The sequence below is a fragment of the Petromyzon marinus genome, chromosome 33 (assembly GCF_048934315.1).
Source record: "Petromyzon marinus isolate PM22_M1 ecotype Great Lakes invasive population chromosome 33, UKy_Petmar_22M1.pri1.0, whole genome shotgun sequence".
Taxonomy (NCBI): domain Eukaryota; kingdom Metazoa; phylum Chordata; class Hyperoartia; order Petromyzontiformes; family Petromyzontidae; genus Petromyzon; species Petromyzon marinus.
The window spans coordinates 2,961,034-2,983,759 of NC_133699.1; the positions used below are offsets into that span (position 1 = coordinate 2,961,034).

The 22,726-nt window shown below is 43.6% G+C and overlaps 1 protein-coding gene across 6 annotated transcripts in view; it reads left to right on the plus strand.

Annotated features, from left to right (window-relative positions):
* Window positions 1–22,602, plus strand: part of LOC116948314 (uncharacterized) — a 79,835-nt gene extending 57,233 nt beyond the window's left edge. For 4 of the 6 annotated variants that reach the window (XM_032964861.2, XM_032964864.2, XM_032964863.2 and 1 more), the window contains 7 exons: window positions 4,474–4,533; window positions 5,845–5,965; window positions 10,932–11,024; window positions 15,398–15,449; window positions 16,100–16,249; window positions 20,303–20,384; window positions 21,706–22,602. In XM_032964861.2, coding sequence (XP_032820752.2) covers window positions 4,474–4,533; window positions 5,845–5,965; window positions 10,932–11,024; window positions 15,398–15,449; window positions 16,100–16,249; window positions 20,303–20,384; window positions 21,706–21,741 — 594 coding nt within the window. In that variant the 3' untranslated portion in view covers window positions 21,742–22,602. Of the gene's footprint in view, window positions 1–4,473; window positions 4,534–5,844; window positions 5,991–10,931; window positions 11,025–15,397; window positions 15,456–16,099; window positions 16,250–20,302; window positions 20,385–21,705 lie in introns of those variants that run through there. The other 2 variants (XM_032964865.2, XR_004403790.2) reach the window with 2 other exon arrangements.
* Window positions 22,603–22,726: the final 124 nt, after the last annotated feature.

A 22,726-nucleotide genomic window follows, 5' to 3' on the forward strand; every position in this document is an offset into this window, starting at 1 on the left:
GGTGAAGTTTTCCTGTCGCCTTAGCAGAAAAACACCCCAAAAGCATAATGTTTCCACCTCCATGTTTGACGGTGGGGATGGTGTTCTTGGGGTCATAGGCAGCATTCCTTCTCCTCCAAACACGGCGAGTTGAGTTGATGCCAAAGAGCTAGATTTTGGTCTCATCTGACCACAACACTTTCACCCAGTTGTCCTCTGAATCATTCAGATGTTCATTGGCAAACTTCAGACGGGCATGTATATGTGCTTTCTTGAGCAGGGGGACCTTGCGGGCGCTGCAGGATTTCAGTCCTTCACGGTGTAGTGTGTTACCAATTGTTTTATTGATGACTATGGTCCCAGCTGCCTTGAGATCATTGACAAGATCCTCCCATGTAGTTCTGGGCTGATTCCCCACTGTTCTCATGATCATTGCAACTCCACGAGGTGAGATCTTGCATGGAGCCCCAGGCCGAGGGAGATTGACAGTTCTTTTGTGTTTCTTCCATTTGCGAATAATCGCACCAACTATTATCACCTTCTCACCAAGCTGCTTGTCAATGGTATTGTAGCCCATTCCAGCCTTGTGTAGGTCTACAATCTTGTCCCTGACATTCTTGGAGAGCTCTTTGGTCTTGGCCATGGTGGAGAGTTTCGAATCTGATTGATTGATTGCTTTTGTGGATAGGTGTCTTTTATACAGGTAACAAGCTGAGATTAGGAGCACTCCCTTTAAGAGTGTGCTCCTAATTTCAGCTCATTACCTGTATCAAAGACACCTGGGAGCCCGAAATCTTTCTGATTGAGAGGGGGTCAAATACTTATTTCCCTCATTAAAATGCAAATCAATTTATAACATTTTTGACATGCGTTTTTCTGGATTTTTTTGTTGTTATTCTGTCTCTCACTGTTCAAATAAATCTACCAATAAAATTATAGACTGATCATTTCTTTGTCAGTGGGCAAACGTACAAAATCAGCAGGAGATCAAATACTTTTTTTCACTCACTGTAGATGCAGTGGTAAGAGATCTAGAAGAATGAGGAATGAGATTGAGACGAGCAGTGATACTGGATAAAGAAAGAATACCATGGTGGAAATTCATCCGGCCATATCTTTGCTGATGAGCTGATAGAAGAGACGGATGATGATGATGATGATGATGCTGATATACTTGCAGGTATAAAGGAGACATGGGGGAGGAAGAGTGAGACAGTGATCCATGCACTACACTATGAACCTGGTAACCTAGGTTAGGTTATTGGCCATGGCTGACATCAGTGGAGAGTGATATATCTGAACTTATGCTGGGCACCTCCTTCACCAATTCACACTGACCAGCATAGCGAAGTATGTACAAACAACCTCCATAACTGAGATCGCATGGGGAAGCATTCAACCAGCAGTGGATTACCAAAGGGCTCTAGATTGTTGTTTTTGTTAGACATTAAACAATTCGGCCCTCAGTAGTTTTAGAATGGTGATGATTCTCTTTTAGGATGATTATTCAATAACCAGGGATATTCTTACTTGCATAATTTTTTAAAGTCTCAATTTATGTGATCTTTATTTTTTGTCATTTATATGCGGTTATGTTCCCCCAAGGAAGCCAAAAGGCACAATTAGCCCATCGTTTGAATATAATTTGCATTTAATTGTAGATATTCAATTTACACGCAAAGTTTTGACTCTGTGCTTAAGCATATTTTAAATCAATAATGACATGCCAAGTGTATACGTGGAGTGTTTAGCATCAGGTATCTATTCTTTCTGTGCGTGTGCCTCGAAGCTTATACTCGCCATAAGAAATGGCCGAACGTTGACAAATGTGGTCTAAGTGAAACCAGAATGACTGTCGGGAGGTAATGGGACAATGAAATTGGTTGGTTAACCTTAGACCTCCGAGTAGTAAATATGTACGGGGGCGTGTGGGGGTAACCAACTTCATAGATGGAAACGATGTATTTTATGCACCCTGGAATAACGATTCTAATTCTAATTGATGGACATTTCTTTTCCGTTAACTACTCGGTTTGCGTTACAGCTGACTTTTTCCCATCCTGAGACTGGCTTATTGCTCATGGCCATGCGAGATGCAAAAAGCACCTAGAAGCGAGCTCAATAGGAATCATCATGGGACCTCCCTTGCCAATATCAAAACATAAGAATAGGTTTTACTCTTTCTGGCAATAAAACAGTTGTGTTTAGATGTTAAAAGACCAAACAGAAATATTTTGCAAGGAATCATGTCTGCATTAACCACATATACTTGTGGTGAACATGCAAAAAAAAAAAGACATGGTCTGATAGTATATGATGCATTGTCTTTGAAACTGATTGGTCCACACCAGACAGCTTTCTTCAAGAGCCTAGTCTCAAATGGTGTTGGACCAGAGGACGTGAAAAAGCGAACAGGAATCAGTCGGAGTATTTTTTTTGAAGTTTTGTAGATGGTACAGAGGTTTCAGTCTTTTCTTAATATTTTCAAACCAACCGAATATTTATAAACTAAGCAATTTTTTTTTATTTTACCAGATGAGGCCCATTGAGTTATATAGCTCATTTTGAGAAGCAACCTGGCATCAAATGATATCCCAACGAGAAGTGGCTTACCGTGTGGAAATGTATAGCCGCCAAATACTCGAAACGCATGTTTCAAAATGTGGAGGGAAAAACCGGAGGACCCGGAGAAAAATCCCCGTGACTACGGGGAGTACATGCAAACTCCAAATATACAGCAGGCGTCAGGGTCGGGATCGAACCCACAACCTCCTGTATACCAGGCGAGGCAGTTAACATTTCACCACCATGGCACCCAGAGTCACCAGATGGAACTCACGTGGGACCTCCTTGGGTTTGGATTGACACTTATGTGGAAAGAAAGGTGGAATGGAGAGGCTGTGGGCATAAGGATAGTACCCCGGTTAGAGCGCAGTGCTACGAAACCAGCGACCCGAGTTCGATTCCCAACTGTGGCGACTGACATGGCAAGTGATATCAAAACCATCCCCATTCACCAACCCACATTGATCAATGTGATGAAGTATGGTCAAAACAAACCCTCATAACTGACAAGATGTAATGAAGCCTTCATCCATCGGTTTATTGAGTGGCTTGAATGTTTTTTTCGTAAAGAAGAATTGTTTAACTTTATTTATGTTGCTGTGATTTATAAACATTTGGCAACTCATTCGTATAGGTGAGCAATAGACTAGGTTCTTATTTTGCAAAATAATTTAATATGTATTTATGATATTTTATACATCAACAATTCTTACTAAAAGCAGATGCTGTGGTTACTTCAAGGTATTTACAGCACGTTTTTTTATTTTTAAGTTTCCAAATGGCTATGCAGAATTACCGTGTTCACTTTGTGTGCTGTCATATGTATGTCATGTTTTATTAATGCGACCCCAATCTTTCGCCACTAGAGACTCCATGGTATTTGCATGTGTTAATTCTGTAAAGACCAAAAACAATTGTACTTTATAAAATATACTGGCCAGAAAACAACTATCATAAACCAATAACTGGTCAAATCAAGAAATAACTGGTCATTTTTTAAAAAGATATTTAAAAAATATGTTTTATCTTTACCAGCAGATTAACATTAGCTTTACTTGCAATCAAACAGCGTGCTTTCTACGTAAAACTCAATTTAACTATTCCACAGGTTTAGTAAATACTTATTTTAAACATTTCAAGCTGATTTCTAAACCAACAAAAGCTATATTCATAATTGGTTTATTTTGGGTTTGGTCTTCAATAATGTTTGTCGTAAACCCTCCTCCACCCGACAAACCCAATTAATAAAAGTGTCACGTGAATCAAACGTGCCAAGTTTATTACGGCTTTGTCAGCACCACCGGTGTTTTTAGAGGGCAAACTCCCAACATTTAAACGGACGCGACATTTCACCGAGATTACATCGGCATCGGCACATTGTTACCAGGAGCTCGGATCTCGACTGCAAGCGCTTTCCTGGAAATACTTGTGTAAAACTGGCGAGCAAGAGAGAGAGACACGATTGACAAACGTTATAGCCAGAGTTAAAAAAAAAGGCCACAGCAAATGAATATTTCACACGCATCTACTGCATGGGGTGTCACCATTGCGCTGCTTAACTCTCCGGTACGCCGACGGGTTTGTGCCAAATGTTGCGCGGCGCGATGTCCGATGTTTCGATCCACGTGCTGGGAAGCTTCTTCAGTTACCAAGCTCTTTCAATTGTGAAGTTGGAACGATCGTTTGAACGAAGCAAAATCATCACGGCACGTATATAAATCACAAAATAAATCCACAACATTAAATCGTGCCAAACAAACATGCCGTGCAACCTGAGAACGCATCGCGGAGCTATTTCATTCACCGGTGATGTATTCACATGCCTTTTACTATTATTTTTTTGTTTTGCCCACTTCACCTTTGGCAAGAGCTCGGAATAATTGAGTACATCTGATCTCTTGTTTTTTTTTTTCCCCCCTCTCCCATTAGGACAATCGAATCAGCCTGGTCAGCTACATCGTGACGTTTTATCTGAGGAACATCGACAAGGTAGCGGATGGTGGTGGTGGTTGTGGGTTGGGCGGGGGTCGCCCCTGTCTGCATTAATCAACGCGATGGGGACCTCCCCCACGCTCGGGCGACGTTACAAGCAGCGCTGCTTGCGGCATCAAAGCCCCCCGCGAGTTTCAAAGTCGTCACCATCTTCGTTTGCATTCTTTGGGCTCTCGCTTGATCGGCTCCACATGTTGTTCGAACGTGGCGTGGGTCCCTTTTTAGTGAGCCGGATAATTAGTTGCGCAGGCTTGTCGCTTGTCATTGCTGGGCTGGGCCGTGTATGCCACTTGCCTCCCTAGGGAGTTTACCTATCTGTCTGTGTAGGATGCTCCTCTGTCTTTCTTGCTCGCCCTGATATGCTTCTACGTGCGTGCGTGCGTGCGCGCGTGTGTATGCGCGTCTTGTATATGTAGAGCTATGTGCGTGTGTGCCTATAAAGGCGGTCCCATTTGTCTTGTCTTGCATGCCTCGTCTTTCTTTGTTATTTGTTGTGTTGTTTTAAATGCAACTTGTCTGCGTTAGGTTGCTTCTTTTTAAGATAAATGTGTTTGTGTCTTCAATTGACAAAAAGTATGCTGGTGTACAGTGACATGGAAATGTAGCACATTGCTGAATTCATGTACGAGCACTACATAGTAGTGTATGCAAGCCAAAACCGTGAGATGTCATACTTCACCAACAAATAATGCATACAAAACTAAATAATGAAACCAAAAATAAATATTATCACCATCATTATAATCATCATTCATTCTCAACTCACCTATGTATCACCATCTGTCTTGTGTTGACATTATCACCAAATCCCATCCTGTAGTGCCATGATTGTATTATTTCAGCATCTTCGCTACCACACCGTAATACATTCTGTGCATCAGTCCGTCACCTGTCCACGCAAATGTGTCTCGTCCGATTGCCCTTGTCTCGAAGGTAAGCGCATGAACAATTATACAACGCCCACTATCTCACGTTAAATATCAGCACTGCTCACCCACTGATCTGCTCACACCAAGCTCTGACACTAGCCTACCTAATGCACCACTGCTTGAAAGCTCTGCTGGCTCTTAACAGCTCTTAACTCAGAGCTGAGGAAGATAGATGTTATCGGCTACACATCTGGCAATACAATCCCTTCTTATGAATCGTGATTTTTCACGTGGACGCACTGTTTTGAACAATCCTAAAATGCTGCAGCAGCGCTTGCATCTTAAATGATGCAGCTGATGTATTTTATTTGAAAAAAAAAATTGCGTAGAGTTGTAATTGTTTATGCTGCTTTGGGTTGTTTTTGTCTCCTTATCTCAGAACGCTGGCACGGACCACAGTGTGTTCCCCTTGCCAGAGCCGCAGGATCTGTTCCAAGTCTCGCAGCTCAAGTTTGATGATTTTCAAAAAGATCTGCGGAAATTGAGGAAAGATCTACAAGGTGTCTGCTTACATTTTCTAATTCGGTAACTTTGTACATGTACATCCACGTTTGTCAGCCCGCTTCTGGGTCAGGCTCTCGCCAATGCCATGCTGGTGATGGGGGATGTTTGACCATACTTGACCACATGCTGATCAATGCGGGTTCGTGAATGCGGACAGCATAGACGTTCTAGGACAGTACAGTACAACAGTGAATTTTTCTGCACCGGTCTGTGCTGACAACATAACCCACAGTGGCCTACTCATCTGGTCTATGCAAGGTGGTCACCCATCCAAGTGCTATCCAGACTCGAACCTGCTTAGCTTTCCAGGTCTACTGAGGTCAGGTGAATTGTGGGTGATTCTGTCATAAGCTGACTCATAACCTTAAGGTAAAAAAAACATTTTGATCGGCACCCGTGAGAGAAATGTAAATGATGTTTTTTCTGACCGTGCACAGAGTGAAAGTGTGGTATCTACAATGTTTTATATTTTTATTATTTTATTGTTTCCCTTCTACATGACTTTACCGAAAGAACCAAGAATATCTACAATGTGTTTTCGTTTTTGAAGAAACCCGTGAAAGCGGTAATGGCGCTGCACGGCGATGTAATCGAGCGGACGTGCTCGATGGATCGTGACCAAAGGAGAAATATCTAGGCGGCTAACGATTCCCTGACTTTACCCTGGCGCCCCGTTTACCTTGCGAGCGCCACGTTGTGGCCGCGAGCTCCACGCGTTGCCGAAACGGCCAGGTTTGCATCGCGTCAGCAGTTTGCCGCATCAGCGGTTGACGGAGGGGTCCGCTGCGTTTTTGTCGAAGCGCCGATGATGACGAGGACCGTTTCGGGCTTCGAGCGGCATCGGGACCTGCAAGCAAGGGGGGGGTGGGGGGTACGGCCACACTATGGAGGTTGGGAGCTGTCCGACGCTGGAATGGTTGGTTCCTGGTGGCTATTGGGTAGATTATAGATAATATCCCCAACAAGTGAATGGTTGGTTCATGGTGGTTCTTAGGTAGATTATAGATAGGATCCCCAAAGTTCACACCCCCCTCCCCCCCCAACATCATCGCGGATAAGAGGAGTCCTTCTCTAACTACAATTACATTAAATCTATGCCACTACTGGCTACTGGCTCGGTGCTGAGTCCGACTGTTTGTGTGCCCTGCTGTGTATTCAATGTTTTATCGGCATAAAGATTAGCGATTATATCACCTTGTGGAAGAGAGAAAAAAGCCTGGACTCAATAATATACCGTGAGTTGTTCCCCTGGACTCAATAATATACCGTGAGTTTGTTCCCTGGACTCAAGAATATACCGTGAGTTTTTCCCCCAAAAATGTGCCTCTCAGCCATGTCAAAACATTTAGCGGGGTGCCCGGACCCCCACAATACTCACAGGTGGCTGTGCCCCTTCCCAAAATCATACAGACATGAAGTGCTTGCTTCAGAACCTTTACGGTTGAGAAACAATGAAGGAGAAAATGGTGCACCGACTGAAACGCCCTTCGTATATCAATATGAACGCAAGCATTAAAAGCTGTTGCTGCTTTTTCCTTGTCGAACAGCTCCACTTGAGATCGCATCAAATCGAAATTTGCAAAAGGGCCTTGGAAAAGACGCTTTTACGGAGATTCTAAAATTGTACATAAGACGATACTGGTTTTGAGACGACCAATGGGGTCATTGAAAGTGTCGGTGTAGTTTTCGTCACGGGAGAACAGGCGCGAGTGTTAAGGAGCGGTCGTGGTGGCGGTAGGCCTGCTCGTAGCTGGCAGGGTAACGGAAAGCCCGGGGAGGCTGGGAAAATGTTGAGGCATCACATTGGGAAGACAAAGATGGTCAGTGGAGCGGGGGGGGGGGGAGGGTTGGGGGGTGGGGTGTGTTATCCGGACTGGGATATGGACCTCACAATTGATGGACACTGCTGCCCCCTTTAGCACGGTGTACGTGCCGTTACCGCAACGGTTGCGACGTACGGGTCGACGGCGAGAGAGGTTCTCGGTTACAAGGTGAATCTGGCGTTCGATCGCTGTAGGTTGTAAAAATAATTTGTTTTCGGCAATAAATGGGATGAAAGAGAGAGCGGGCTGGGATTAGAGGAAACTTTAGCCCAGTGCAGAGGGGGTCCTTGGTTGTTGGACCCCAGGAAGCGGTGTCTGGCGCTGGCTGGTAATCAGCGCGTCTATAAAAACAATTTACAGCCGGTGATAAACGGGGAGACCCCAAGTGTAAAAGTGTCAGTGGGAGCCCCTGCTACCGTACTGCGTCACTGGAAGCACCCCCCCCCCCCCTCCCAATAATGCACAGCTAATAATAATAAAACAAAGAGAATTACAGACAGACCATCGTAATGAGGGTCAAAATACACGCTGCCGTCTGTTTCGGTTGGCGTTCTTGAACGTTCTGGTTGGACGTGAGCTCACCTGTGTGCGTGTGGGCGAGCGGTGGTGTAGCGGTTAGCGCTACGCTGTGCTACGAATCAGGCAAACCGAGTCCGATTCCCGCTCACGACCAACGCCAGTGACGATTATCTGAACAGTTCCTGGGCCTCCCCTAGGTCGACTCGGCCTCAAACTAGTACCTGGTGCGGTGTGTAAACATCACTAATAGGGATACAAAGGCAGCCAAGCGTGGTATTGGCCCGTTCGTGTGCTGTGCTCGTGAACAGCACTTGCCCCAAAAGTCTGTTACAGGCTATACGGGGGATCTTTGTCTTTGTTTTGACATGAAGGATATATTTCACACGCAGAGCTGCAAATTAAAGCCGGAATAATCTTGGGTAAACTGTAGTGATGGGTGACAACCATGGAAACTTGGCCTACAATGCTTCAAGGCCTTTTGTGCGCACCTTTATATGAATGCTGTAGTCGACCCAATGAACCTCATAAATCACTCTGCGCCTGATCTGGTTTGATCTCTGGAGCTAAGCACGCTTTGAACTTGGTATTTGAATGGGAGGCTGATGGGAATATATGAATGTAGGCTTGGGTAATGTGGCCAATGGATTTTTGAAACTGTCTGTGGGGAACTTTGAGACCGTTACCTCGTATGAATGGGGTTACTCCCATTTATTATACTGTTGTTCCCACATGCAAAATACCCATTATTGGAATTGAACAAACATCAAAATGCACGACCCTTCTAAAAAGGTGTCTGTGGCACTCAGAGAGGGTTTCCTTGGTGCATGGGCGCCACGGTGGAGAGATGTGAATTACCTCGCTTGGTATACAGGAGGTCGTGGGTTCGATCCCTACCCTGATTTTTGTTGTATATTTGGAGTTTGCATGTCTCTCTCCCCGTGGTCGCATGAATGTTTCTCTGGGTCCTCCGGTTTCCCCCTCCACATTTAGAAACACGCGTTTAGAGTATTTCGCTGCTATAAATTTCCACGTGATAAGGCCACATCGTTGAGCTATCATTTTAGGCCAGGTTTCTTCTGAAAAAGAGCTATATAGCTCAGTGGGCCATACCTGGTAAAATAAAAAAATAGTTCTTATTACGTGAGTGTCGTAATTTAGAGTCTGCATTTTCCAGCACAAGCTGCATTAATAAAAAACACATTAAAAACCCATAAACCCCCACACCCTATGGCCAAATTACCCAAAATTCACCCAATCATCTCCAAGCACTATCCAAGTTGAGCCTCGATCGTTGGCGATCACCGTGCACGCAAGATGCATTTATAGTCTGCTGTCGCTGGGCGGGGGGGGGGGGGGTTACATTGTCACCAATGCAGCAAAATGAATTGTTGTACAGTAACATGCCCTCATGACAATGTGTCCTCCCATCTTCACCGACCCGCACTGACCAGCGTGGTGAAGAATTATTAAATAACCGCAATGGCCTGCGTGGAGTGGCTAGGCCCTAATCCAGCCGTGGATTGGCAAATGGGTATATATGTCCCATAACAAAATAAAAACCCGCTTCAGTTCTTCCACTTTCTGCTTTTATTTTTGGAGGCCTTGGGACACGTGTTACTGACACCTATTGTCCTGAAATCGAGCACCACCTTCGCACCTCCCTTCACTCCTGAAGCAAGGAAAGGTGCAGTAATGGGAAACAATGCAGGAGGCGTGAGACTGTGAAATAACAACTTATTGTTCTCTGCAGCGCGTAAACTGAGCAGACGATGACACGTTCAGGTGTCGTGGGTTGTTGTGTTTGTCGTCCAGGAGAGAATTTGGTGAATGTATTGAATTGGGGTCGGTGGCGTGCGACGTGGCATTTTTGAATGTCTGCGAGCTTTTAAAGAAATCTCCATGTGTGTGCGTGAGTGTTTGCCCGTTGAAAGGTGTCCGTGCTGGGCACCCTGTGTTTTGCTTGCCGCATATTTTCCTTTTGCAAAATAAATCCGGGCCTCAAATGGTGTGAAAACAGGTCTGGAGAAAGGCTCAAATGATTATGTCAGCCAAGCGTGTTTTAAGTTTGTTACTTAACGTGGTACCACTTATGTAAATGTGGGTAATAGCATCTGGTATGAACACAAAAAGTGCAACATTTTTTACACCAAGCAATATAATTTCATTGACGAAATCCCCTGGTGTTGGCACTTACTATTTAAACTTGTCAACAAATTTAAATTCCTAATGGCTCTATTATCCACCGAGTTGCAATGCTTGTTAGATTAGTAAGCGAATGACAGTTCACCCTCCAAGTGATTTGATTAATTGTCAGGTCTCATATGTTCCGTTTGTCTTTTCAAAATTCATTCGTACTGCCTCGTTTGTGCAGTCTCATTTTACCCTCCGTTTCCCATGTCCTGTCTCGTTTGTATTGCCTGCCTCCGATGAGTCCCGCCTTCCTCGTTTGCTCTGATCAGGCTCCGTGTAACAGAAGCTTAACATTCGCGCGTGATTTATCGCATTTATTGTCAGCAAAAAAAAAAAATCTACATCCGATTGCTCACTCAACGTGTCGTTACTTGCCTTACCAGTCTGTGACTTAACCACCGGGGCCCCTTCTCGCATCTCTCCCGTGCAGTGTGCGAGACTGAGATGGCGAAGGTTTGCCGACTTTCCAGCGAGGAAAATCTGGAGCCGTTCAAGTCCGAAATGGAAGAATTCGTCGAGAAAGGTGCGCGGCCGCCGTAAGGCGACGGATGACGGTGGCCGGTGGCCCATCGCGCGCTCGGAGTTTCGGATTCTCGTGCCACGTTCCCTGCGGTAGCTGCGAGGCGAGCCGGCCCGGATTTCCCACGTCGGCCGAACTGGGCCGAGGAGGCCCGCTTGCTCGATTTCAGAAGCCTGCAAGTGGGCCGGTAATTGGAGCTGCTCTTCGGAAGTAGTTATAATGCCATCGGATAATAATAATAATGTACTCTCTTAAAGCACCTTTTACGTGGAGGCTGCTAAGTGCCTTATTTAGCTAAAAAGATAAATAGCACTTGTAAAGAAAGAAAGAAAAAACCCCCAGTAAAAATTTTAATATCTGCATAAAATAGTGATGCATAGGTAAAATTATATATGGAGATATTTTAGCTTTGGATAGTATGTGTTAACGCAAGCACCTATTAAACCTTATTATGAATTACTCATGCCCACCTCTGGGCAAAGGGAGAGGTGGCGAGGGATGGAGGAGGAGTCGGAATCAGAATATTTCTTCATCCTGGACAAATCCGTTGAGCTGTGAAGCTCTTTTTCACAGATGTCCAGTCCCGAGCCCATGGAGCCGTGCGAAAATGAAACTTTGAGGCAAGAAATGAGCTCTGCTGGGCTAAGACAAGAACGTTCAAGCGTTACTCGGGTCTGGTTACCAATGGCCGTGGAAGCGCAGCATGGTGTCTTCGCTTAACCCTCTTAGAGTCCGCCAGCTCATTGGCTTTTAGCCCAGGCTCTTAGACCTTGGTTTAGTATGAAGGGCAGAGCAGGAAAGGAATTACACATCATCACACCTTCCACTGGTTAGCCAGTGAATTGGCCTCAGCTAAGTTAATTACTGTAATTGATCTCACAGTCATGATGTGCAAGTGTAGGGTCACAGTGGCTAATTGTGAACCAAAGTGCGATTCTCAAATTGCAATAAAGGGTTCTTTGTTAGCAAGCCAAATACCACTTAATTAATCTGCTCTTAAAAATTAACACACTGCCAGCAAGAGCAATTGCAATTTTGAGCAATAATGGTCTCATTAAAATAACAACAAAAGCGTTATCAATTGCAGAAATATTAAATTGCTTCGTGTAGAAATTATTACGATAAAATGTTTGATTTATGGATATAGAAAGGGTTAATGTGCAGTCCTGCAATTTATTTTTCACTCCACTGCTAGCAACAGGGCCTACACAAGAGGGGTCTAGAGGAGCTCTTGAGAGCCCCCTTGGAGGGAAGTTTGGCCTACTCTTCCACACTGAGCAAACATCCGATTGTCTACCGCCACGCCGGGAGATGGAACCGGCGACCTCTGGAGTCTAGTATGCTGACCTTTACACCACGGCAGTGTCCACCAATCCACGTTTACTTTTACAACAACAAGAACGTTATGCCTGCAACCTGTCTTCATACAATACGTGGCGATTGAAATAATATCTATTCACATATGTGTAGGTCTTCAGTTGATGAAATGTATCTCTCTGCGGGTCGTCGCGGTGGCTGACGAAGTGAAGCCTCATCGCGTGCCCTCAGATCAGTAATCCCTAGGCCCTCCTCCAGTTGCAGTGGGCCGGTGCTGCCCGTAGGGTAGTGCTGAAACAATATATCGGGTGACTTGTTTACAAAAACAACCTATTAAATGCTTCACAGCGGGTTCCGTCAGTGCCACTCAAAATTGATTTTTTTTTTCAGCCGCATTGATCCAAAAAGCTTAGTAAGGTGAGCAGTTGATGTCGCGTAGAGATGAAGGCAACTTTGCGGAGGTAAAGAGCTCACGTGTCAGAATATTGGTGTATCGCGTGTGCAGGAACACATCGCCCCATTCGCAAAGCCGCTTCCAAAGCTTGCAAGGCTTTCTTGTAACGAGTGATTGATTCGCAACTCCAACTTCGATACTTTGTCAATCCTGATTGTTCATAATCTGCAGCGGAATAGCACAGCTTTGGGGACAGTGGTGGCACAGTGGTTAGCCCACTGCGTGGTGAGCCGAGCCACTTGGGTTTGTTCCCCGGCCGTGACCAACATCGGTGGCGAGTGATCTATGAAGGAGCCCTGGGCACTGAACAGCATGGTGAAGTATGGTCAATCAACCGCCATGACCAACAACAGTGTGGGTGGAGGCATTAATCCATGCATATACAGCTCTGTAAATTCTACATTGAAATTCTAGTAACATGACTGCGTGACATTTCACTAATTGCTGTATCTTCTGTGGCATTTTCGGCGTAGTGACATAACGGGTGCAATTGCTGATCTTAATTACAATTGAGAGCAACTTTCCGAAAAGTTTTCGAGCGTCGCCGATGTAATTGCTAGAACAACATGGCCTGACCCCCATCCGGCGTGCTGTGAGTGCGGCGCTGGAGCCGGCGACAGAGAGGAGGTGGACGTTGTAACAGTAGCGAAGAAACAACACGCGCGAGATGAAAGGTGGCCTCACAATTTGAGCGGGAGAGAGGGCCGGCGAGTTGCCTGCCTGCCTGCGCGCGGGGAAAAGTCACGGCCTGAGACCAATGCATTAGTCACAAGGCGCCTGATGAAAGGCGCAGCGGAGCGAGAGGGCGGAGAGAAAGGGCAGAGGTCAGGGGGGCTACGGCCAAGCAGCGGCCTCCTTGCCTCTCCCCTCCCCACCCCCCCTGCTGTGTGCTACTGCACCCTGCCGAGGCACCAAGTGACACATAGTTCATCCTGTCCGACTTCCCAACGGAATGGCAAACGCGTGAGAGAGTGGCGGAGGGGGAAAAAACCGAGACTTAAGCGGTCTTTTTCTTGCCGTGCAAGTGGGAGAGGTTTGTGTAGGGACACTATCCCTCTTTCTGGGGGCTTAACCCCTTAAAGACCCCGGCGATGTCATGACTGGCAGTTTTGCTTGCAAGCGTATTTGTTTGTCTAATGAGTTGCTTGTTTATTTTTTAACAAGAAAGAACTTCTTTCACTGGAAAATTTATACCGTTGTTTTTTTTTCTCCTTCGTATTATTCTTTTCCCGTTCAAATCGAGAAGTCAGGAGTGTTTGATGCCACCTTAAAACACATCTTTGCATATATCCTGAAATTATTAAGACTTAGTTTGTTTTTTTAAGGTGCAAAAGCTTGAACAGACTGATGAGTTAAGGTTCAGGTAGCAAAAATGTTGCCTATAATTTATTTGACGATTGCTTTGATTTCGTTTTGAACAGTCTGTAAGAAGGCCAGAATGTTTCCTACATTGAGCCTCAGCCAATTAAGCCTTCTCACAGTATACTGCGTTAACGTTTGAAACAATCTTTGCGATTTACTTCGCTAAAGTGCAATACATTTCTGTTCAGTCTTTTTAACAGTTCAAAATATATGGATATTAATCAGAAATTATTCACTTAAAATGTGTAACATAAGCCGGTGCCAGCAGAAAACATCACGGTTCATAACGGCAGTGGCTTTTTGTAACAAGTGAACCGAGCAGATTTGTCTTTACGCGGTTGTTTTTGGACGCGGCTTCTGTGGGCTTGGCCAGCGACAACATTCATCCCTGCGTCAGGCATCCCAGCTCGCTCGCGAGGACTTCTGGAGCCAAAAAATATATACGCGTGGGGGAAAAATAAACTCCCAACCTTTTACGGTGACTAACAAAAAAAAAAGTTTAACGGTGTTGGCAGGAGTACAATTCCTCGCCTTTGCTAAATAGCAACAATTAGATCCATTCGCACAACAAATTATTGCGAACTACTTGTGTGCTTGTACTTCAAAGATGTACAGAACTTTGAGAAATCGAAATGCTGTTGTCGGCGCTCTAAATGTGCATGCCTGGTTTCCAGGTGTCACAATTTGAGGTCACAATTCTATTCAAGAATCCACTGCGTCTCAATTGTATGATCTCATTTGCAATGTATTTGTTAATGTGTTCTGCCTTGTTCCGTTATTTTTTTAATGTAGCATACATTACAACAACAATTACTATTTTGATTTATCTTGCATCTAGATTCAACCGAATATCAATTGAATAAATAGTAAACGTTCACATTATATGTCCATGATAGTTGTTGGTGATTTGAGTTAGTAAACAACACAAAAAAATATGAACTTGTGTTTGTTACTTGGCTATTGCCAAACATTGGTTTGATGCATAAATGAATGATATAGTGTTTCACATTTGCAGCCTGCTGTGAGAAATGCCAATAGCAGACAACTTATTAACACAGTTATCGACTAAACAAATGAACCTTGCGCTCAAGTAAATATGAATAGCCCCCCACATTTGTAATGCACCATTGGTGTTGTTGCTGGAATATATTGTTTCCAGAGTTCAGCTGAGCTATTCGAGTTGGCGCAATAAACATTAATTATAAAGAGTTCTCCTTGTGTTATCGTGTCTGTGTATTTTCAGCAAAAGTTGAACAAGATGCAGAGGAGAGGTTTCTGGAAGAATCGCACGCAAGGTAAGCCCATAGGAACAGGATGAAAGACCAGGCATGATCTAATGAACTTTTTTATGGCGCCAAAATAAATATTCAATGGCTCGAAGCAAATGTTTTAACTTTGCAGAAAAATAAGCCAGCAGTGTTAATTATTTTATTTTTCGTAGCTTTTACTAAAAGTAGCATTTGATAGTTTTCTCGATTATTTTTGTGCATATTTAACTCTAAAATTTAAGGTTACAAGGCAATGCTCATGAGAACGATCGTACAGCACAATGACACATATCCGACTGTCCCTTGTCCAATTGACTGCCCACACTGTGTGGCATTGGCGGATGCGTTCATGCTTATCTATACGTTAAAAAATCTGGCCCTTTTCACATATCCACCTATATACTACAGCAGTTCCCTGCAAGTCGGATATTTGACGGTGTGTACTGTGTTTTATTATGTTGATGGAGGCGATTGTGTGAGTGATGATGATGACGATGATAATGATGATAACGATGATAATGATGATGACGATGATAATGATGATGATAACGATGATGATGATAACGATGATAATGATGATGATAACGATGATAATGATGAGAATGATAACGATAATGATGATGATAACGATGATGATGATGATGGCGATGTGTGTTTGCAATTGTTTATCGGGTCAGTTTTCTCGAGACGGCTCGCTTCTTTGGTATAAAGCCCCGGTCAGGAGAGAAGGAGGTCTCTCCAAATCATTTCTTTTCGCTGTGGCACGAGTTCTGCTCACACTTCAAGGACTGCTGGAAGAAAGACAGCAAGCTCATCGCTGCAGAGCTGTAAGATCCTGATATTTCTAGTATGCTATGGCACGGCGAGGCAGTGTCCCACACGGCCCTGTGGCTTCCGTGGCTGACAGCTCATTGGCCACCCTTGGCCCTGTCTCTGATTGATGGTTAAACAATCATGCGGCGCTATGTGATATTTGTTAGCTTTTGCTTGTACTGTCGATATGATCCACTCTACCTTTATATAACATGCCATCGGTCTGCTGAATTTCAAAGTAAGTTATTGCTTAAATGAGCATTGAAGTGTTGGTCATCTGCTATTTTTACAGTCCTGAGCCAGTGATGCATATTACGCACTTATATGGTGGTGGCAGGTTTTTCCACAGGGCAACCACAAAGTGGTACTCGTTTTAATGACCCCAGGAAGGATTGATGTGACCTCCAGAAGGCGAGCCGCTTGCTCTACCGATGAGCCAGCTGCTGACATTAGCCATCCACTGTAGATGTATTCCCATCCCCTTTAATTACACTGACTCTTGTGGTTCACTTTCAGTGTTACTATACCAAAGCGCTTCAATTTAAGTAATAAACATTGTAAAATGTTCATTTTGCTTAGTTCACACGTGAGTTTTTAAGCGTTTCTTTACGGAACTAACTTTGTGGGAAAAAATTAAAAACAATTGCAGATGTAAAATAACAGCGACGGCCACTGCGATTGACGTAACATTTAATAAGTTACGTACGAGACGGCTAACAAGGCGCGTTGGAGCTTGGAGGTGAGGCAAGTATTCAGGTTGTGCTATGAACAGCACAAATTGCCACAGCAATGTCACCCACCTTCTGCGCTTTTAGAGCTAACATGCGCGCATCGTGAGATTTCCACTCCCGCTGTTAATTTCGTGCCAATCTTAGTCACATTACCGACTCCCGTCATCACATGATGTAAATTAAAACCCCTACGCTGACGACTAATGCTTCTACCCTAATGCTGATTAGGGGAGGCCTGGAAAGTATATGGCCATGCTGAGACACTCGGAGTCTTTCTGAAGTTCAGATACATGCGTGTCACGTGCTTGCCCATGTATGTATGTATGTTGAACTTGTTTTGCACAGTACGTAGCCAACAGTAATAATCGAAGGTGCGGGGGAAGGACGACGAACTCAACACAAAAGCAATTATAAATTAATGACTTTTTATTCGAGATTTAAAATTGCGTAGCTTTAGTGGCTTCCGAATATCGGAAGGAAGAGCGTTCCAGACGGCCGCAGAAGCATATCTGAAAGTCATAGGCTGACGATTTGCTAACCCTTTTACTGCTTCCCGACTTTCAGCACAAGTGTTGCATCCAAGACGTGATATTTATGTTTGGAAATGTTATAAAGCGATAATGATTTACTTGGAAAATCGGTGTACAGGAAAAAGGTTTAAAGATAACCAGCCTACCGCTTTAACCATCAATAGGGTGGGCAAGTATGTGTAAAATAATGTACGGTCCAATACAAAGTTGGGGAAATTTAATTTGAGTCGTTTTAATTTTTTTATACATATGTAAAATAAAAATCTGCCTGAAATACAGTGAGGGAAAAAAGTAGTTGATCCCCTGCTGATTTTGTACGTTTGCCCACTGACAAAGAAATGATCAGTCTATTATTTTAATGGTATGTTTATTTGAACAGTGAGAGACAGAATAACAACAAAAAATTCCAGAAAAACGCATGTAAACATTTTTATGAATTGATTTGCATTTTAATGAGGGAAATAAGTATTTGACCCCTCTGCAAAACATGACTTAGTACTTGCTGGCAAAACCCTTGTTGGCAATCACAGAGGTCAGACGTTTCTTGTAGTTGGCCACCAGGTTTGCACACATCTCAGGAGGGATTTTGTCCCACTTTTTGCAGATCTTCTCCAAGTCATTAAGGTTTCGAGGCTGACGTTTGGCAACTCGAACCTTCAGCTCCCTCCACAGATTTTCTATGGAATTAAGGTCTGGAGACTGGCTAGGCCACTCCAGGACCTTAATGTGCTTCTTCTTGAGCCACTCCTGTGTTGCCTTGGCCGTGTGTTTTGGGTCATTGTCATGCTGGAAAACCCATCCACGACCTATTTTCAATGCCCTGGCTGAGGGAAGGAGGTTCTCACCCAAGATTTGATGGTACATGGCCCCGTCCATCGTCCCTTCGATGCGGTGAAGTTGTCCTGTCCCCTTAGCAGAAAAACACCCCCAAAGCATAATGTTTCCACCTCCATGTTTGACGGTGGGGATGGCGTTCTTGGGGTCATAGGCAGCATTCCTCCTCCTCTAAACACGGCGAGTTGAGTTGATGCCAAAGTGCTCCATTTTGGTCTCATCTGACCACAACACTTTCACCCAGTTGTCCCCTGAATCATTCAGATGTTCATTGGCAAACTTCAGACGGGCATGTATATGTGCTTTCTTGAGCAGGGGGACCTTGCGGGCGCTGCAGGATTTCAGTACTTCATGGCGTAGTATGTTACCAATTGTTTTCTTGGTGACTATGGTCCCAGCTGCCTTGAGATCATGGACAAGATCCTCCTGTGTAGTTCTGAGCTGATTCCTCACCGTTCTCATGATCATTGCAACTCCACGAGGTGAGATCTTGCATGGAGCCCCAGGCCAAGGGGGATTGGCAGTTCTTTTGTGTTTCTTCCATTTGCGAATAATCGCACCAACTGTTGTCACCTTCTCACCAAGCTGCTTGGCAATGGTCTTGCAGCCCATTCCAGCCTTGTGTAGGTCTACAATCTTGCCCCTGACATCCTTGGAGAGCTCTTTGGTCTTGGCCATGGTGGACAGTTTGGAATCTGATTAATTGCTTCTGTGGACAGGTGTCTTTTATACAGGTAACAAGCTGAGATTAGGAGCACTCCCTTTAAGAGTGTGTTCCTAATCTCAGCTCATTACCTGTATAAAAGACACCTGTGAGCCAGAAATCTTTCTGATTGAGAGGGGGTCAAATACTTATTTCCCTCATTAAAATGCAAATCAATTCATAACATTTTTGACATGCGTTTTTCTGGATTTTTTTGTTGTTATTCTGTCTCTCACTGTTCAAATAAACCGACCATTAAAATTATAGACTGATCATTTCTTTGTCAGTGGGCAAACGTACAAAATCAGCAGGGGATCAAATACTTTTTTTGCCTCACTGTACAATTCTAGTGCTGTGGTTGCCTAAAAAGTTCCCCTACAAATTTGGAGAGGCAAACTCTCCGTTTGGGTTTCCACGTTGCTGAAGAATCTCGCAATTTTTTTCCACATTCGCCCAAATAAATAAAAGCAAATACACACTGTAGATCACTTTTGAAAAAATTCACACACACACGTGCTGTCATAGTTTATAATTTACACTATATAAGTTTTAATGTATTAATTTTCGGTTTAATATGATGGAGGGGAATTTATTTTACTTTGCTTTCCCGCATCATCTATTTATTTTTACTTGCTGCTCCACGAGGCGGTTGGCATGAGTGAGTTTTCCCTCGCTTGCATCGCCTCTGCACGTTGGCTATTAGCGTGGCTTTCAGTGGCACGCAAACCCAGGCACACAGACCTTTCCATACTTATTTGGCAACCACCCCCCAAATAACATTGTACGAACGGGATCATTACTCTTTAATGTACTCTTGTGTGTTTAAAATATACGCTTTTTTATACAAAATATTGACAGCATATTGCAGTCGTGGAAGAGTAGGCCAAATACTCTCAAGACCTCCCTTTAATAGAGGCCCTTTCTTCAGCAGTGATGTCAGCAAAAATTGCAGGGCTGCATCTTTGCCTAATTTACAGCCCTTGGTCAGTTCAATGTTGAAGGCCATTGGGGTTTGACTATACTTCGCCACACTAGTCAATGCGGATTGGCAAAGTAGCTGTGACCCCATTACCAGTATCAGATATCACTCGACACTAAAGTTAGCCATTGATGAGATTCAAATTAAGGTGGCGGGGTTCATAGCGCAGTGTGTCTACTGCTGCCCCAGCACTCCAGACATTCCTATCACAATTAAATTACGGCTAACTTTAAGCTGACAGGAATAGAACATGCCTGTGCATATATGCGTCGTTTTGTTTTTGATTTTAGACTCAAACAAGCACAGCAGAATGTCCAGCAGAAGATGGAAGAAAAGAAGGCACCGACTACTGCCAAAAAATCAACAGGACTGGTAAGGTCATACCAGCTGCTCACCACAGCAATTGTGAACCTAACTGTAATAAAAAAAAAGTCTTCTGAAATATTGCAAACACGAGTACAAACACATTAAGGCAATGTCGAGAGCTTTAATGTATCATTGTGTATGATGTGTAGTCGTGTGCATATGTTCAGTAGTGTCATCGGGTGACTGACAAATACTGACTACCTTTTAGTTGCAATGTAACAGTTTGTAATTCATTGTATGAGAATGTGTTATGTTTAATGATTTGAATCACTTTGTTGGTCGTAAAAATTGTGATGCTCGGGTTTTTTGCAGCACGAATTTATTTTTTTAATCATCCCAATGTGTCTACTAACACTGCATCATAATTCATTATTTTACCCAGCTATGCCTCAATGTTTTACACAGTTTCTTCATAATTCACAGCAGTGTTCAATGACAAGATTTAAGACCTTAAATGCGACGCAATGTTTTTTTCAATTTTCAAACTATGTTCCTCTATATATTCTTGGTTCTTTCGGTAAAGTCACGTTGAAGGGAAACAATAAAACAATAAAATACATATAAAACAATACATTTCTCACGACGTTTCAGGTGATGACTGTGTTACAGTCGAAACGTCGTGAGAATTTTATTGTTTTATATATATTTTATTGTTTTATTGTTTCCCTTCAACGTGACTTTACCGAAAGAACCAAGAATATGAATCACTGCAGCCACGAAAGCTTCAAATCAAAATTTATGTTCCTCTACTTTGTTGTAAAATAAGTATGGGCAGAACACTGTCCCGTGTCTCTACATTAGAATAAAATAATATATTTTCGTCCATCAGTCCAGACCAATATTACCAAGCAACATTTTTAACCAAGCAAACTCTGGACTGGTTTCAACCATTCTGGGTGTCGCCGGCAATAAAACTTGGAAAAAAAATGCTCTGGGATGTTCGCGGCAAGAACGCTCCGTATAAAAGAAAGGCCTCGCACTCGATGCAAGAAGCAATCCTGTACGCAAACCCATCATGCGCTGCTGTGGAGCACTTGTTATCAAATAGAGCTTCGTTACATGTTGAATTGTGGCGAGCAGCTACTCGTCTGAGAAACAAAAATATGTATTTGCTGATGCTATGTTGGCACTGGTGCAGATATTGACGCGTCAAAGTTGCGTACTCGTTATGCGCGATGATAGAAACGCCATTTCCTGAAACGTCACCTTGGATTGGTTTTTATTTATTTCATTTGAAGGCCGTAGTATTATTGACGAATGTGTCGATTTTTTTGCCTGTGACTCGTCTGAGACACGTGTCTACATTTGTATTTTTTTTCCCTTGCAGAAAGCCAAACTACATCAGAAGGAGGCCAAACCCTAGTTCTCTGCAAACGTTGACCGACGTGGAAACTTCCAGTGTCAAGCCCCCTGCATATTCACCACGCACATTTTGTGGCCAATGGTATTTCACTGAAGTTTAAAAGTGGGCCCTGAAGACTGTCTGCAAGTCTGCGTGATACCGTTTACCGCATCGTTGTTTACAAAGGTATAGCAGGAAGGCCATAAACTGGTGGCACTATACGGTGGTTTGCCATCACTGTGTCACCCCAGTGTGTGTGCATTCGAACATTCCAAATTGTAATGCCACACATCCGCCAGTGTTGCAGTCATATGATGAAAGCTGGAGTGATTGCAAAAATATATGAAGGAAAATCCACGTGATGGAAGCAAATATCGCCAAGAGAATGGAAAAATGCATTTTGTGCAGAGGTGACTTGTGGAGGATGAAATTGAGGTGGATGCACTTTTTGTTTTAGTTTCAGTTTATTTATTTTGGTATAGCCCTGTGAGCCATTCGGCTCTTAACTCGAAGAGAATGATTATCCAGCTTAGGATTCCCAAAAAAATAGAAATCAAGAAAAGCAATAGTTTGCACATTGTAAATAATTGTACATAATTTACACCTACAATAGCAATGTATAGGTGAAGTAGTTGTCTCTCAAATTTGAATGTATCAAATGTGTACTTGCAATTTTATTTCTTTGCCCCAATGTGTGTATGTGTACGTGCCGTTATAGCATAGCTTGCCATATTTTATCAGACATTGGCCTTTTTGCGTGAATAATTGCCATTATGAACTCTGCAGTATTTTTGTTTTTAAGTCTACACTGTACACTTACCCTACTGAACTACTCTCGCAGCTATCTGGAAATTTGAGAAATAAATGAGTGACTTGACCATATTTTTTCACCATGCTGGTCAGTGGGAGTTGCTGAATGGGGTGTCCAGGCGCAGCTCAGACACAAATCGCCACCGATGTTAGCAGCGGCCAGGAATCTGAACTCGGGTAGCCGGGGTTCAAGTTG